This window comes from Amphibalanus amphitrite, unplaced genomic scaffold (genome assembly GCF_019059575.1).
Source record: "Amphibalanus amphitrite isolate SeventyFive unplaced genomic scaffold, NRLGWU_Aamphi_draft 000538F_arrow, whole genome shotgun sequence".
Classification (NCBI taxonomy): domain Eukaryota; kingdom Metazoa; phylum Arthropoda; class Thecostraca; order Balanomorpha; family Balanidae; genus Amphibalanus; species Amphibalanus amphitrite.
Genome location: NW_024882032.1, coordinates 389,073 through 404,099, shown reverse-complemented (window position 1 = coordinate 404,099; position 15,027 = coordinate 389,073). Strand labels below are relative to the sequence as shown.

Here is a 15,027-nt window from a genome sequence, read left to right as displayed (position 1 = left end):
AGAGGGAGAGGGAGAGGGAGAGGGAGAGGGAGAGGGAGAGAGGGAGAGAGGAGTCCCTGAATCATAAATTATATACCCGTAAATTCTACATTTCGCAGCCTCACCATACCATCTGGCAGGATGCCTGACTCAAACATCCTGGTCCATGCGAGGTCACGCCTCCTCTCCTCCCCTCCCTCCACCACGGCCTGACCTCCATTCCGTGCAGAACCTCTAGGGAGGGGCGGGGCGGCGGGCTGAGGGGGCGGGGCGGCTCGAGACGGGGGGAGTGGGAGGGAACAGCTGATTGTCTGGCCCGCCTCGGCTGCTGCCCCGTGCCAGTAGACGGACGGTGGCGCTTGGTGGGGAGTGTCGGGGCTGTGAGGGCTTCCCACAGAGGTCCGAACTGTGAGGATTCTTGTGTGGTGGCAGTGCTAGCTCTGTGAGAGTGTTGACTGTGATAAATACTGTGGCGCTCATTCTAATCCGCAGTAACACTGCACATTTGGGAGGTGAGAAAAGGATTTTTTTTTTTGTTACAATACATCCTGCCTGGTTTTCTCTGCCTGGTCTTCAAGCACAATGACTATTGACAGTCTCCATGACTTGCCGATGACCATTGACCACATAATGCAAAATACCTACATAAGACAGTGCCGATAGTGATTTTATTTTAACATTTTACCATCGCCGTCCGTAAAACACCTTGCCTCGCGCTGGCCGCTGGGCTGTAAGGAAGCAGGTCCAGTTCCGCGTGTCTCACGGCCACGATCAGCCAGGCATGCAGTCTTTTCCGCCACCCCATTAGCACAAAACATCGCTGCTATGCTTGGCTGCACAACAGCTCTGTAAATGTATCTGGGCTGGATAGGTAAATGTCTTGACGGCCATGCCTTGTAATGGCATCAGCGACCCTGAGTTATCACTGAACATTGGGTGTAACGGTGGGGCTGACACTGGGGCATTTGATCTCATTGCATAGTATTCGACTTGATGTCAAAATACATATTACATATTCAGCAGCGTTGTGTTGAGATTCATGTATTGTTGACAGAAAACAGGTACATATTCAAAGAAGTTTTTGCACCGTCCACAACAGTTAAAAAGTCTTATCCGTAGGACGGTCGATGTACAACTTTTTCTTCATGTTCACATAACACACCACCTTTTTCCATCATAGCTAATCGAGTCGCTTCCTATGTACAGAACCACTCCCGTTTTCTGCTCTAGCTCCTATGTGCAGTGTGAACAATGTGAATCTATTCAGAAATCGCACCGGTGCCACGAAGTACCCTCCCACATGGCACACACACACACACACTTAACTTCGGACTCTGTCGCTATCGTATCCCGGTATTTGCTGTCGACCCCTCCCCTCTCCTCTCCCCCCCCCCCCCCCCACCAACGCCGCCAACCGCCGCTGCCGCCGCCGGCGCCAGATCCGCGCCCGCTGAGATCACCGTGATGACGTCATCTGATGGTGACGTCATCTGAGGGTAGCTGGTGGGTGGTGGGGTCAGCAAGTGCGGACCGAGTGGGATGTGCAGTGTGGGTTGCTATGGAAGGGGAGGGGCGGTTAGTATAACTATTCTATTTGTGATAGCTATTCGAATCGTAGGTGGAACTTCGTGACCTGTCTTATACCTATATTTCAACCCGATTCACGGGACATATTTTGTCTGCGATACCTTCTAAGATTTCCTCATCGGCTAGCCCAAATCTTAGAGCTCTTCACTGGGGATGATCTCATCTTATCTGGCGATGAATATACAATTGTTTATGCTTATGTTGAGTGTGTGGGCAGGTGTTGAAGTGGACTCCTGGCATGCATGCGACATTAGATCTGTGTCTTGCAGAGCGCCAGGCGTTCTCTGGCACCATACTCGTGAGCGCTTTATTGGTTTTAATTTACATCCTGTCTTAGGCTAAGAAATACGGCTCATCCCATCCGGAGGGACGGGCCATGCCGAGTCGCGTTTGGAATAATGGGCCGAGATAAGGGTCACAGGCTTACCCATTTCCGGGGATTTCATTAGCATGAAACTCGGTAAGGAAGTGCTAAAAGTAGGGCCTGGCTGCGAATCATGAGAGTAAAAAAGACGTGTAGTATTTTAATATTAATTGACATGCATCCTTATTCATATGACACTTCCTGCTCACTAAAGACACTACCCGTTTGTTTTTCACTTTAGTCAGCGGAATTAATCAGACTCTCAGCAATGATCCGCTCAGTGACTAAGGACCATGACCTTGACATTCGTTCTCTATTCGTTACAGGAAATCCCGGGCACGGCTCTCAGGGCGTGACGTCACGGATCACGTGATCAACCTCGACCTTTGATGGCCTCGGGCGTCTGAATTATTCTCCGAGAGACTGCCCTTCCAGGTAAAGTCACATGATTGGAGTGCATTGCAATGGGTTTTAACGTCTTGCAGCAAGCATGAATGATCAGATGTCTGCTTCGAATAAACACGCTCTTTTTCACAATATACATACATTGCTATCAATGCATAGTTGTACTGCATGTTGTGGTGCAGCTGTTCATTTTATTCCTTTTGATGCCAACGTTACACGTCGCACCCTCTTGATACACATAGTGACACTGTTGTAGCTTGTAGGATATCAATGAATCGATAGCTTATCGGTTGGTTAAATCAACAAGAGTGTCGCCTCTTGATTAGTTCTTGTGTCAAGGGGTTTATCATTGAGCCCTTTGATAAACATGTTACATCGCTGTTCCTGTGATGCTTTTACGCAACCAGCTTTGGTGCATTCGACCTTCATGAGAAATGCAAGTACTATCGTAGATTAACACCTAACGGCTCCAAGCGACATCAGTTGATAGACATCTTCGTGCATTTCGAGAACGGTGTCGATCTTTTTCGAACACTTGCCTCGCAAACGGTTTCTTCAGTACAGTCAATTGTCCTTGATTAGCCGGGTAAAATCGTTTTGTTTAGCCTCAATTCTCAAACACCTTATGCTATGCTAAGTCACGTTAAAAAACGTGAAAGGCCACACCCCAACCCTTTTTTATTTTGCAAGCAATGAATATGAAGTTATTTGCCTTTGTTTTGATCCGATGGGATATTTGTATTTTATTTATCTCGATTTATTTGTATGATCTAAATAAATCGAGCCCGATGGGAACTCAGCGATCGCTTGGGTCGCAGCTCTCTCGTCCACAAAGTTGACCGCCAGAAACCATTTTCCCTGTCAAGTTTCCACAACCTTCAACCCTAACAAGATCAGCGCCCGTTTCTGTCTTCCTGTCCTCTGTCACTGCACATTTCTGTCGTAACCTTCAAAACCATACCTCACCTAACTTGGCTGCGGCTAGGTTTTCCTTCCAACTTTGCTATCTAAACTGAGCACATTTCCTGACATTGAGTGTTTTTTTTTTTTATCTGTGAGTGTCACGCGACGCCCATATCTGTGACATGGAGGTCACGAAGGCACTTTTGAACAGTGGCGGCGGAACACCTTCAATTAAGGGGAGGGGGGCACTGCCGACTTTTGGTCCCACTCCCATTCTTTCCATGCAACGCCCATAGGGCTAATGTTAAAATGCCAAAATGAAAGGGGAGCACGGTGCCCCGGTGCCCCCCCCCCCCTGTTCCGCCGCCTATGCTTGTAAATGTGAGATGAATGCCGGCCACGTTTGTTCACCGTGGCGTGTGTAAGGAGAACTATCTAATGATTTCGTCTTGCCGGTTGTGCTTCCTATATTGGCACGGAATCCGCATTGCTGCTGAACCCCTACTATACTTAGACATTATCTTGGCTTATCATTCATCTTGCGCCTGCATTTAGGACGTTTTGCCAGCATACAATTTTGACAAACAATCCTTTGCTGCTGAGTTGCGGCGTGGGATGTCTGGTGCAAAGTGTGCTTATACATGTTATTGCCGTTTCGTGGCCTTGGCTGGTGCTATGTGTATAGCACACATGTATATTTTGTTTGCCGTAAATCACCTTGAATGTGAGGCAACAGCGTGGGTCTGGAAGACGGTTGTAAGGTCTTTAAGGCGTCATCCACCCGCCCTAAATGCTCCCGTCGGTCTTGAATATGGTCACTCCATTCAGTCTTGTCATGTTATGCCAGTTTTGGCAGTGCACATATGCGATATGTTTTTTTTATGGAAGTCGTGTATTCACTTTCAACCAGGAATGCAGTCAGTCATGGAGCTTTTATGTGGGTTCGAACACGTGCCATTGTCACAGTTTTAGTTCGTGCAGGGTGCCGCTCCCAGATCTCGAGAACGGCTGGGCCGATTGTGCTCAAATGGCAAATAGTGCCATTGTCACTATTTGCTCAGTTCGGGCGCGGGTATTTGCTTGCTGAAATGCAAAACCTGTCTGTGAATCGCAAACCTGTAACGCCTATGAATCATGCTGCCACATTGCTGGAACGAATGCTATTATGTGACGGTATTTGCTTTTTTACAGGGCAAAGTGTAAGCCTTCAACATGTTGAGGGCCCATATCGTCAACGCTTCCAACCTACCCAACATCGAGAGTCTGGGCAAGAGTGACCCCTATGTTACCACAGTATTTCAAGGTGAGAGAATAACAGCAAGGTTGTTACAAATGCAAACGAGTGTCCGTATCCCACCACAGTTTTCCAAGGTGAGAGGATATCAATGAGCGTCAGCAGGGGCGGATCCAGAAAATCTCCAAGGGAGGGGCCATTAGAAACCAGGAGGCCCCCATAATCCCACCTGTTGGAGGCCCCATCTTCCCACTTGTTGGCCCCCCCCCCCAAAAAAAAACTGCGTCTATTGAGCTTATCTAGCTGTTCAGGCAACATCTCAACATGAATAAACGAATTATGAAATAAATGAACGAACGAGAAATAACTAAGTGGGTAGGTTATAAAAAAACTCATCGGATTTCGGCCACTTTATTTTCAGGAGGCCCCCTTTTCAGCTTTTTAACTTTTTATTTTATTTTTGAAAAAAATAAAAAAATCGGCCAAGGGGGGGCCATGGCCCCCATGGCCCCCCCCCCTTGTATCCGCGCCTGAGCGTCAGAAATGCAAATGAATGTCCATATGTCTAGCTATAATAGGTTAACGATATCGAAATAGAAAAATATCGTACCCAAGTGACTTCCTTATGATTCCTTATGATCACTGCGTTCCAGTTCATCTCAGGAGTCTTATGCTGATCTGCAATATTTAACAATGCCCTGGCCCCTGACCCTTCCTTTTGCAAAGCCGTCCTCAATCTGGCATATCACTTCTTACACTTCATTACCTCTTCAATTAACAGGTGTCAAGCAGAAGACCTCTGTGAAGAAGGGCGACCTCAACCCGGAGTGGGACGAGAAACTCGAATGGGAGCTCACCGGCAAACCGCCTTCACCGGACGAGAAACTCGAGCTGCTCGTCAAAGACCATGACACCGTCGGAAGGAACAGGTACGTAAAAAAGAACACGAACTGATGGGATGAATCAGGATTATAGTAGCAGTCAGAGGACGATAATGAAGCTTTAGGAGAGGCGTAAGAGATAGATGAAAGCAGACTTAGACGATAAATGCGTAGTTTAACAAGACATGCTGAATGGATGTATGCATTGTGTTTGCTCCTAGCTCTTGTGACGGTGTTCCATGCATAGCGCTAACCTTGCCGATAGATCAACTCCATCCATCACTTCAGCGTTACCACTCTTCTTTCTCTTATTTAACCCTCTACAACGCCCCTTCTACCCCCCCCCCCCGTTCCATTTCAGACTTCTCGGCAAGACCACCATCCTGCTCCGTAACCTGATGAGCAGCGGTCAGAACTCCCAGGAGCTGGAACTGCCTCTGGTGGACGGCAGTGATCAGCCCACCACGGGAGTTTTGCGCGTCAGGATGGAGTACACCGCGCCGCGAACGCCGCAGCCCGCGCCGGCCGGCAGCAAATCGGCCGCTAATGTGGCCGGGGGAGGCGGAACCAAAGGTGGGACGGGACGGGACGGGACGGGACGGGACGGGACGGGACGGGAGGAGGGGAGGGAGAGGGCTAGAAAGGCCAGGAGAGGAAAGGGAACCAGAGGGAGAAGGAAGAGTGTACCATAAGGCGGAGTGATAAAGGATAACGGGAAAAGGAAGGGAGACTAGGAAGGGGTCACGAAATTGCGGCAGAAGTGAAAGGAATATGATTTAAGAACTCGTAAGCTACAGCAATGTCTGAGTACAGAAACCGCGAGACCTAAATTCAGGTCGGGGCCTAGAAGGAATTTTGAGCTGGAGACGAAGTTTGTATATCATCGTGACCACCGTTATTATCATGTTTTTTTTTTTTTATTTGATGGGCAGCAGTGCGGGTCCCCTTACAGGCATAGTCCATGTATATGGCCTCAGCTATATTTTGGCCCTCCAATGACCTCCCCTCCCTCCCCGCAGCTCTCAACAGTTACGAGGCCGTTCAGACGACCTCCAGCGGTGACATTCTGCTTGGCCAGGGTGCTGAGTACAGCGCCGCCCTGGAGGGACTCGGGGTCGGGCCCCGCAGCCGGGACCTGCTGCCCAATAAGGAGACCAAGTTCCAGGTGAGACGGTAGAGGGGGCGGGAGATGACGTCACAGGGGGGCCAGGAAATTACGTCAAAAAGGGGACCTGGTTGACAACGAACAGGACCATTGAAATGTGAGGCAGAGTGGACTTTTAACAAAATTCACGCTGTGGTAATCATTCTGAGGGCTTTGTCATCCTATCACAGTTGTGTAATTACGCACAGCTGTATTCTTTTTCTTGCTATATTCATTTACCATGACTTCGTTGATGGTCCAAAACTTTAGCGCTTTGGTATGCATTCAATTTTAACTTGTGAAGTACCTGTATTTGATAAGCTCGTCTTATTTTAAGCGCCGTACATGTATAATTCTGTATCGCGTATTAAAATATCACGTTAATTTATTTTTCGTTATTATCTCGTCTAACAATGACGAGCTCGCATTTTGCTGTGCGGATTGTCCGCTTTCTCCAACCCCTCTTTCCGCCCTCTCATCTCATCTCTCTCCTCCCCCCCCCCCCAGATTCGCGTCAAGGTGGTGGAGGCTCGTGGTCTGATCGGGGGCGACCTGAACCCCACCTGTCGCGTCTCCCTGGGTAATGACGGCAAGTCGACCCGGGTACAGAAGGCCACCAGTAACCCGTGGTTCGACGAGATATTCTTCTACTACCTGAAGAAGCTGCCCAGTGAAGTGTGGGACACGACGCTGGAGTTCAGGGTGAGAGGGGGGGGGGGAGATGGATAGGGAGTGAACGGGAAAAGTTGAGATATGAGCGGAATAGGGATCAACTGCTGGAAAAGGTTATCAATTATCAGACCTGGGTACGTGATGTCATCGTATGATAAGTGTTTGTGATCATATGACTAAGTTTGGGGTAACAAGTACAGGAAATAAGGAGAACCGAACAGCATTAGGGCTGATGGCTTGAAACAAAGGGGGGGGGGGGGTGAAATGAGAGGAATTAATTGCAATTAATGTATCATGGGGGCGGGCTCTATGCATAGAAAGACTAGACTAGAGAGTTTCGTATTATAAACAGGCATTCAACTTTTCTGCATTTTCTACCTCGAACGTTATACGTCTATGTACGTTTTACTTTCATTCATTGAAAAAAATCTAGCCTCCAACTTCCCTCCCCCTCACTTCCCCCTCACAGCTATGACTTCTTCTTCTCACACTATCCCCCCATCCTTTCACAGGTATGCAACTCTCGGATGCTACGCTCCAAGGTGGTCCTCGGAGTGTTTAAACTGGATCTGGGAGCCGTGTACGATCAGCCGCTGCACGCCTTCGTCAACAAGTGGCTGGCACTGACCGCACTGGATGAGGACTCTAGTGGAGTCATGGGTGAGTTGAGAGGAGTTTGGTCACTCGGGGCGTGAGGTAATGGGGTATGGTAATTCAGGGGTTGTGTTAGTGAGTTTGGTAACTCATGGTAGTGAGATAGGTGAGTTAGTGAGGAGTGTGGTAACTCGGCTAACTCGACCTAGGTGGTGTTGTGGTGTGGTTTGTAACTTAGACTGGCGATATGGGTGAGATTGGTTACTCGGTTTTGTAGTCATGTCGCAATTCATCGCTCGTGGCTGTCAACATGTTCGATTGGTAATTTCTGTTAGTTTTGTTCTTATTCCCGCAAAATTTCACGAGCAAACGTCTGTCTACGGTCTACAAAAAATGATGTCAGCGTTCCTCTAATCCACAGCCAGATAACCCTTCACTCTTATTTCTCCTACACACCTGATAACCTACACACTGTTAACCTACCCCTCTCACTTCTCCCGGCAGGTTTTCTAAAGGTCAGCATCGCCATCATGGGCCCAAACGACGAGTGTCCGGACCTCAAGGTGACGGGCAACACTGGCGAAGAGGATGTGGAGAGTAACCTGCTGTTCCCGGCCGGTCTACGGCTCTCTCCGGCTGCCTTCGAGCTCAACGTCTTCCAGGCAGAGGACCTGCCGCGGAGTGAGTGATAGGGGTGGGGGAGTGAGTGAGTGAGTGAGTGAGTGAGTGAGTGAGTGAGTGAGTGAGTGAGTGAGTGAGTGAGTGAGTGAGTGAGTGAGTGAGTGAGTGAGTGAGTGAGTGAGTGAGTGAGTGAGTAAGTGAGTGAGTGAGTGAGTGAGTGAGTGAGTGAGGGAGTGAGGGAGGGAGGGAGGGAGGGAGGAGGAAGAGAAGAAAGAGGGAGGGAGCTGAAGAGAGGAGGGAAAGAGCCAAGAGAGGTGGCGATATATTTGTGTTCAGCTTTGCTTAGGCTTAGTTGCTTATTTAGTAACAATGCATTTGTATTTTTTCATTTTCGTTGAGTTTTTGCCGAACATCAGGGTTTCATCCCTTTTAGGATGAATGATAATCAATTATCGTAACAATTGATGAATGTTATGACCCTTTTGCCAAAATCCTGGCCAACAGTAGGTATCTTGAATATGTTAGGTTGACTGTTTCGTCCGTATAATTCTCGTTTCTGCCTTCCCCAGTGGACACGGGCGCCATGAGCACGGTGAAGCGGGTTCTCGGTTTCGGAGAGACCTCCAGCAAACAGCTGGTCGATCCGTTCCTCATCTTCAGTTTCGCCGGGAAGGAAGTCCAGACCACGGTGAGATTATAGTGCACGGATCTCGGAGTCGCCGCAATCATAAATTTTAGGTTTCCGGCGAGTTGGATTATTCTTTTTTCGATCCTGTACGGCTTTTCACACGTGTTTTCAGTAGTGGGATCTCTGTTACCTATTGCATTCGCTTCAGCTTTCGGACGTGTATGATACCGTTTGACTAAAGAACGCTGCAGCGATGACAGCGGCAATGTTGCGTTTTTCATATTTTACTTGACAAGATTACGCGGGAAGTTGCATCGAGATGATGCCTCCTTTTCAGAATCTTTGCCCTACAAAATTGCTCCCTCTAAAAATATTTCCCGTGTGCCGTGCCATTTTTGTAGAATAATTAAAAGTACAATAGTTTTTGTAGCAATTTTCTCCTGTACTTGTGTCGCTGCATATTTTTTCATCTGAAAATAAAGACACGGTAAGTGTTTAATTATCACTGAAACCTGACACCACCGGTGGGTGCGCTGTGTTTTATTTTGCCAGGTGGTGTACAAGTCGGACCACCCCGAGTTCAAGCAGCGACTCTACCTCGGCTTCCAGTTCCCCGCCTTCGCCAACCAGCTCAAACTGGTGCTCAAGGACTGGTGAGACATTTAGTGAGATATCACATGATCCATTGATGCTATATTCTTCTTAGATTATGTCATTGCCTTACTGCATCTGGGAAAGTCGCTGTAAATCGTCTCATCCATAGGCGGCGGAACGGGGAGGGCACCGGGGCACCGTGCCCCCTTTGATTTTGGCATTTTAACATTAGCCATATGGGCGTTGCATGGAAAGAATGGGATCAAAAGTCGTCAGCCCCCCCCCCCCTAAATTGAAAGTGTTCCGCCGCTACTGGTGTCATCCCATCCCCTCTCCTCCTCTGTTAGAGATGAGGCGCTGGATTTTAATGCCCCATATTCTCACAACGCTCATAGTGAATTCATTTCTGATGTCTCGTATAATAATGAATAAATGCCTCCATTATAACCAGGAGAACATAGGTAGCTCAGGTAAGTGACTCGCGCTGCCTCAATACTCCCTCTTTTCCGCTGGGACTCGCTCTAACCCCTCTTCCCTCAAGTGGGTGACTCGGACTCCCTCTAACCTCCCCCACTCTCTCCTCACAGGGACAGAGTGGGTGACTCGGACTCCATCGGCACGGCGTACCTCCCCCTCGCCTCCATCAGCGCGGCAGGGGAGGACGGATTTCTGCCCACCTTCGGCCCGTGCTTCGTCAACTTCTACGGCAGCACCCGAGAGTTCAGCGTGTTCGGGAAGGATGATCAGGACATGCTGGATGAAGGTAGGATACGGTGCTGCCGCACGTGGGGAAGTGTGTGTTGTATGTGTGGATGGGGGGGGGGGGGGGTAACGCAGTGAAGTGATCTCATTGGTTCGCTGGGGCCTGGGGGATGTGAAAGAGGAATATTTTTGCTACCATAATTTATGTGAGCTTAGATCTACAGTGTCATGACACCGGATCTGTTGTCATAGCCCCTTGGCCCTTTCATTAAAATCAATATTACTATTTGAGGACGATGCGGGTCATGCCCCACATGTCTCTTCCCTTACTATCAGCCAGTGAGTGCTACACCCCCCCCCCCACGATCCCCCACTGACCCGCTCCACCCCTCCTCCCCAGGCGAGGGCGAGGGGTGTGCGTACCGCGGCCGGTGCCTGGTGGCCCTGAGAACCTCGGTCGGCGAGTATCCCAACGTGGCCTCCGAGCCGCTCGACTTTGAGGAGGGACTCAAAATCGACGTACGTATTTCCGTGGTGTTTTTATATGATTGTCTATGTCTATAAAATCGCAGCTCCATATGGTTAATGCGACATGAAATCGACATCTGTATGTTCTGGGTTTGCGCTGTCTTAGCTGTGTTTCATGACTGCTGTTTGGCTGGTGAAGGGCGATGTCTGACGAATGTTTTCGTGTTTTTATTTCAGTCGTATCTCCGGCGAAGGAAGTACCTGGTGCACTGCGCATTCGAGGACGCCACCATGGTCTCAGAGGTAAGAACGAAGCAAAAATGTATCTGATGGCTTGAAGCTCAGCTTATTTAGTTCATCGTTTTCGTCTCACCGTCACTATATGATTTCAAACACGAGTCTGTTTTATTTTTCGTTGCTGAATCTTTCCCACGCGACTTGTTAGCACAGCTGAATTCGCTCTTGATTCACACATGACTCGACGAACGAAAGTTTAAGTGTTTCTGACGCACCTCACGTCATCTACGACGTCACATTTCATCACTCACATAACGGCACAATTTTCCTCTCCTGCCCTCAGGTGGACAAGCCGGTAGAGTTCGAGGTGTCGATGGGCAACTTCGGTAACAAGTTCGAGGACTCTGTGATGCCCAGTCCTTCCTTCACCCAGCCAACCAACGCTGTGTTCGACGGATGCCAGTGAGGACGGCGGCGACGGCGCTTAAACGGACGAAATTGAATAACGATAAAGAATAATCATTATACTCCTTAGCACGATGCTTGAATAACGTATATGTATTTAAAATTTATAGCGCTCTTTGCGTGGTCAATTCGTTAAACATGTTTATTAATGTATTTTCTATTTTTTTAATGTATTTTCTACCAAACCGGGCTGTAAAAAGTGGGGATTATCTTTTGATTGTGGACAAACAAGCTCGGCTTTATCATCAAATTTGTTTGTTTGTTTTGTTGGGTTAGGCTCTTTTGGTCCAATGAGACCATTTCAGAGCCGAGAGGATGATAGGATATAGGGGGAGACATTGGTCTGGGCAGGCACCCTAGTGAGTCGCCGGGGCTGAGCCCGTCCAGAGGACAGGCCACCCAGCCCCAAGGTAGGCACTCTTTGCACCCGGCTACGGGGTGCGCTCCCTCGGGAGCAGCGGTGCCGTTCCAAGAGAGTAGCTCTCATGAGATAAAGATGCCTGTCCGGCCCGGAATGGGGGTTGTGGCGTGGAGGAGCAGGATTTCAGTATCCTGAGGATAGAGGCACGGAACGGTGTATCATCAAATCGTTTTTTTTTTTCAGTTAAAGTTGAACCTTGGATGCTCCCAATGTTTACGAGCGAGCGAGCGCAGCGAGCGAAGCGAGTCTTTTCAATATAAGGGAAAAATCTCAGTATGAGCGGCCCGGCCCGGCCCGGCCCGGCCGCGTATTCGCCAATAGCATTACACGAATCGGCCCGACCAATAGCGTGCCTCTTGAGTGACGTCAGCGTGGCGTCATACGTTCGGTCTTCGCCCTTGGAGGAGTCTATTGAAGCTAAGTTTTAAGTTAAGGACATTTAAACTCCCGCATACGTGTTGCCGCCGTGGCGCAGTGGTTAGAGTATGGGAATGGTGATATAAAGGTAAGTGGTTCGAATCCACTCGGCGACATCAGTTTTCGTGTTATCTGTCATTGTGCGTTTTTTTTTTTTTGGATACATTTGCAACGGCGTGCACCTAAGAAATCAGAGGTAAGCATTCTTCAAATGAATATGTTGCATACCTAAGAGAAATATTTGCAGTCCAACCGATTGGTTCGGTTTCGGTATTTTCCAATGGTTTTTGTTTGAATTTGGTTTGGTATCGGTGTTCTGATTTTCTGTGATTGACAATTGACATCACTAATGCATAGTGCATACTATGCGAACGTAGCCAATGGAAAGACAAATGGTGCTGGGCGATGACCATTGATCAATATTTCTCACTGCCAATGGGTGATAGCACCGAGCACGCAGCTCCTGCTGGATATGACAGGGGTGGCGCTGACCTTTTGAAAGTAGGTGGCACTTGGCAAGGTAAAGTACCTAAAAGTAGCGAAAACTAAGCTAAAAATCGCACGCTGGTTAGCATGCAATTAGATAGTTTTCATGTAAGAATCACCATGCACAAAAAAGTTGGGCATAGCTGCTAGCGTAATCAGGGGACGAGATTATCAGCTTCCAGCCGTCAAAGGCGTCATCTATAGGAGCTATGCCCTAACTATAACTTTAACATTTCTGCCACCAGGGGATCGACAGTATCGACATTCGACAGTACCGTCAACACAATTGGTATTTCAGGTACAGACTGCAACTGCAGTTCTTTTGCAACTTATTCCTTAATCAGATGAATACTTGTCATAGATTTATTGGGCGTACGATATTGGCGTACGAACTTAGGGCCTAGGGGCCGAAAATGCGTGTCTAAAACCGACTTCTTAGAAAAGAACCGCTAAAGCAGGAATCGATCCATCGATCTTTCGCACTTCACACCGAGACTCTAACCACTCGGCTACGACGACACACTGTCAATTGAATTGCCATATACAATTAAAAAAAGTCTCAACTCAAATCTGGCCTCAATGCATGATTGTCACGTCGGATGGCTATGACGTCGCACTAGAGATGTCGCTAGTTGGTGGGCCGATTCGTGTAATACTATTGGCGAATACGCGGCCCGGCCCGGCCTGTAACGCTTTTGAGAGGCTTATATCTCAGCAACCGCTGGACCGATTGGCATGCGGTCTTTTTTGCTGGGTAGCCCCATCCCTTCTACCCCGTAATTGACTAGTTTTGATACACCTCAGTGACCGTCGTGGCACGTGCCACGTGAAAAGTCAAGGGTGTTCAAGCTGTCCTGCAAAAGTAGTGATTTTGAGAGGCTCATATCTCAGCAGCCGCTTGGGCGATTGACTTGCGGTGATTTTTGTAGGGTAGCAGCATCCCTTCTACCAAAAATAAGATACTCTCGATGCATGTGGGTCACCCCCAGCGCACGTGCAAAATACAACAATAAGAGGTGTCAAATTTGTTCCCATTTTAATAACTCGGTAATTACTGGGGCGATTTCGCTGAAACTTGGCATACAGGTAGGCACCCACCAGGCAATGCATTCCCACGTGTTGCGGTTAGGGTGCTACTGCACGTGCGCACGTGCAGGGGGCGCTTCCAGATCTCGAGAACGGCTGGGCCGATTGCACTCAAATTTGGTACACGGTTGGGGACCAGTTAGTAGGGTGCCGTGCAAAAGTCAGTTTGGACCCCGTTTGCACGTGCGCACGTGCAGAATGCCGCTTCCAGATCTCAGGAACGGCCGGGCTGATTGCGTTCAAATTCGGCACACCGCTAGCGACCGGTTAGAAAGGTGCTTTGCACAAGCCCGTTGGAAGTACCCTCTCGCCTTTCCGCACGTGCAGGGCTCACTATCTCGCTCGCTCGTTCTTCGCCCTAAAGGCGTTTTACTGGTTAGTACTTATGAGCCGCAGGTGTACGGTTTTATGTTGTATTGTTCGTTCCAAGCATTCGGATTACGTACTTCCATAATCGCAAATTTCATTTACCGCTCATCTCCCGGCTCTGCACACCTCTTTTTTGACTCGTCGTGTGTGATGCTCCATAACCGCTTTGAAGATTTCGCCCATGACCATTGGCTGACTAGTCTGTAGCTTTAACTCGCCGTGTGCGCCCCTCAGGTACTATTTCCTGCCGTGGAAGGGCGCCAAGCCGTGTGTGACGGTTCACTGCCAGTGGGAGGATATCTCTCACCGGCTGCATACGCTCAACATGCTGCTCATGGTTAGATAGGGACACGGGGAGGACTGTTGGATCGGGGGAGATGGACCTGAGGGAGGGGATATGGAATCTGTGAGCAAGAGCTCATCGTTACATCCAGCAGAGTTTGTTACCTGTTAACTAAGTACGTAACGTAAGCTGGCATTTACGTTTTGTGTGTCATAGCGCGAAGTATTATCTAACTCTCAGGTTTTACGCGCGATGTCAGTCCAGTAATCACCCGTTTGCCATCTACCTTTCTCCTTTTCTCGATCTTTCCAGACTGCCCGCACGCTGGAGAAGAGCCTCTCCTTCCTGAGAACCAGCATCCAGGCGGGAAAAACCCAGGAGCAGCTGGCCATCGAGTTTGTCGGAGTGTGCGACCAACTCCTCCGCAACTGCCGGTGAGTTAGAGTGGCAAACTCTCGTTCGCAGATTCTGCGACGCAGAATGGCTC

At 48.9% G+C, this 15,027-nt stretch overlaps 1 protein-coding gene across 11 annotated transcripts in view; it reads left to right on the top strand.

Moving 5' to 3' along the window:
• Nucleotides 1-15,027, top strand: part of LOC122393496 (myoferlin-like) — a 78,788-nt gene that overhangs the window by 14,327 nt on the left and 49,434 nt on the right. For 9 of the 11 annotated variants that reach the window (XM_043389552.1, XM_043389549.1, XM_043389547.1 and 6 more), the window contains exons 1-17: nt 322-491; nt 2,257-2,365; nt 4,430-4,541; nt 5,254-5,401; nt 5,715-5,926; nt 6,373-6,518; nt 7,005-7,199; nt 7,682-7,829; nt 8,268-8,444; nt 8,954-9,072; nt 9,565-9,665; nt 10,194-10,369; nt 10,709-10,827; nt 11,014-11,079; nt 11,357-11,475; nt 14,492-14,594; nt 14,853-14,974. In XM_043389552.1, coding sequence (XP_043245487.1) covers nt 4,451-4,541; nt 5,254-5,401; nt 5,715-5,926; nt 6,373-6,518; nt 7,005-7,199; nt 7,682-7,829; nt 8,268-8,444; nt 8,954-9,072; nt 9,565-9,665; nt 10,194-10,369; nt 10,709-10,827; nt 11,014-11,079; nt 11,357-11,475; nt 14,492-14,594; nt 14,853-14,974 — 2,042 coding nt within the window. In that variant the 5' untranslated portion in view covers nt 322-491; nt 2,257-2,365; nt 4,430-4,450. Of the gene's footprint in view, nt 1-321; nt 492-2,256; nt 2,366-4,429; nt 4,542-5,253; nt 5,402-5,714; nt 5,927-6,372; nt 6,519-7,004; nt 7,200-7,681; nt 7,830-8,267; nt 8,445-8,953; nt 9,073-9,564; nt 9,666-10,193; nt 10,370-10,708; nt 10,828-11,013; nt 11,080-11,356; nt 11,476-14,491; nt 14,595-14,852; nt 14,975-15,027 lie in introns of those variants that run through there. The other 2 variants (XM_043389545.1, XM_043389553.1) reach the window with 1 other exon arrangement.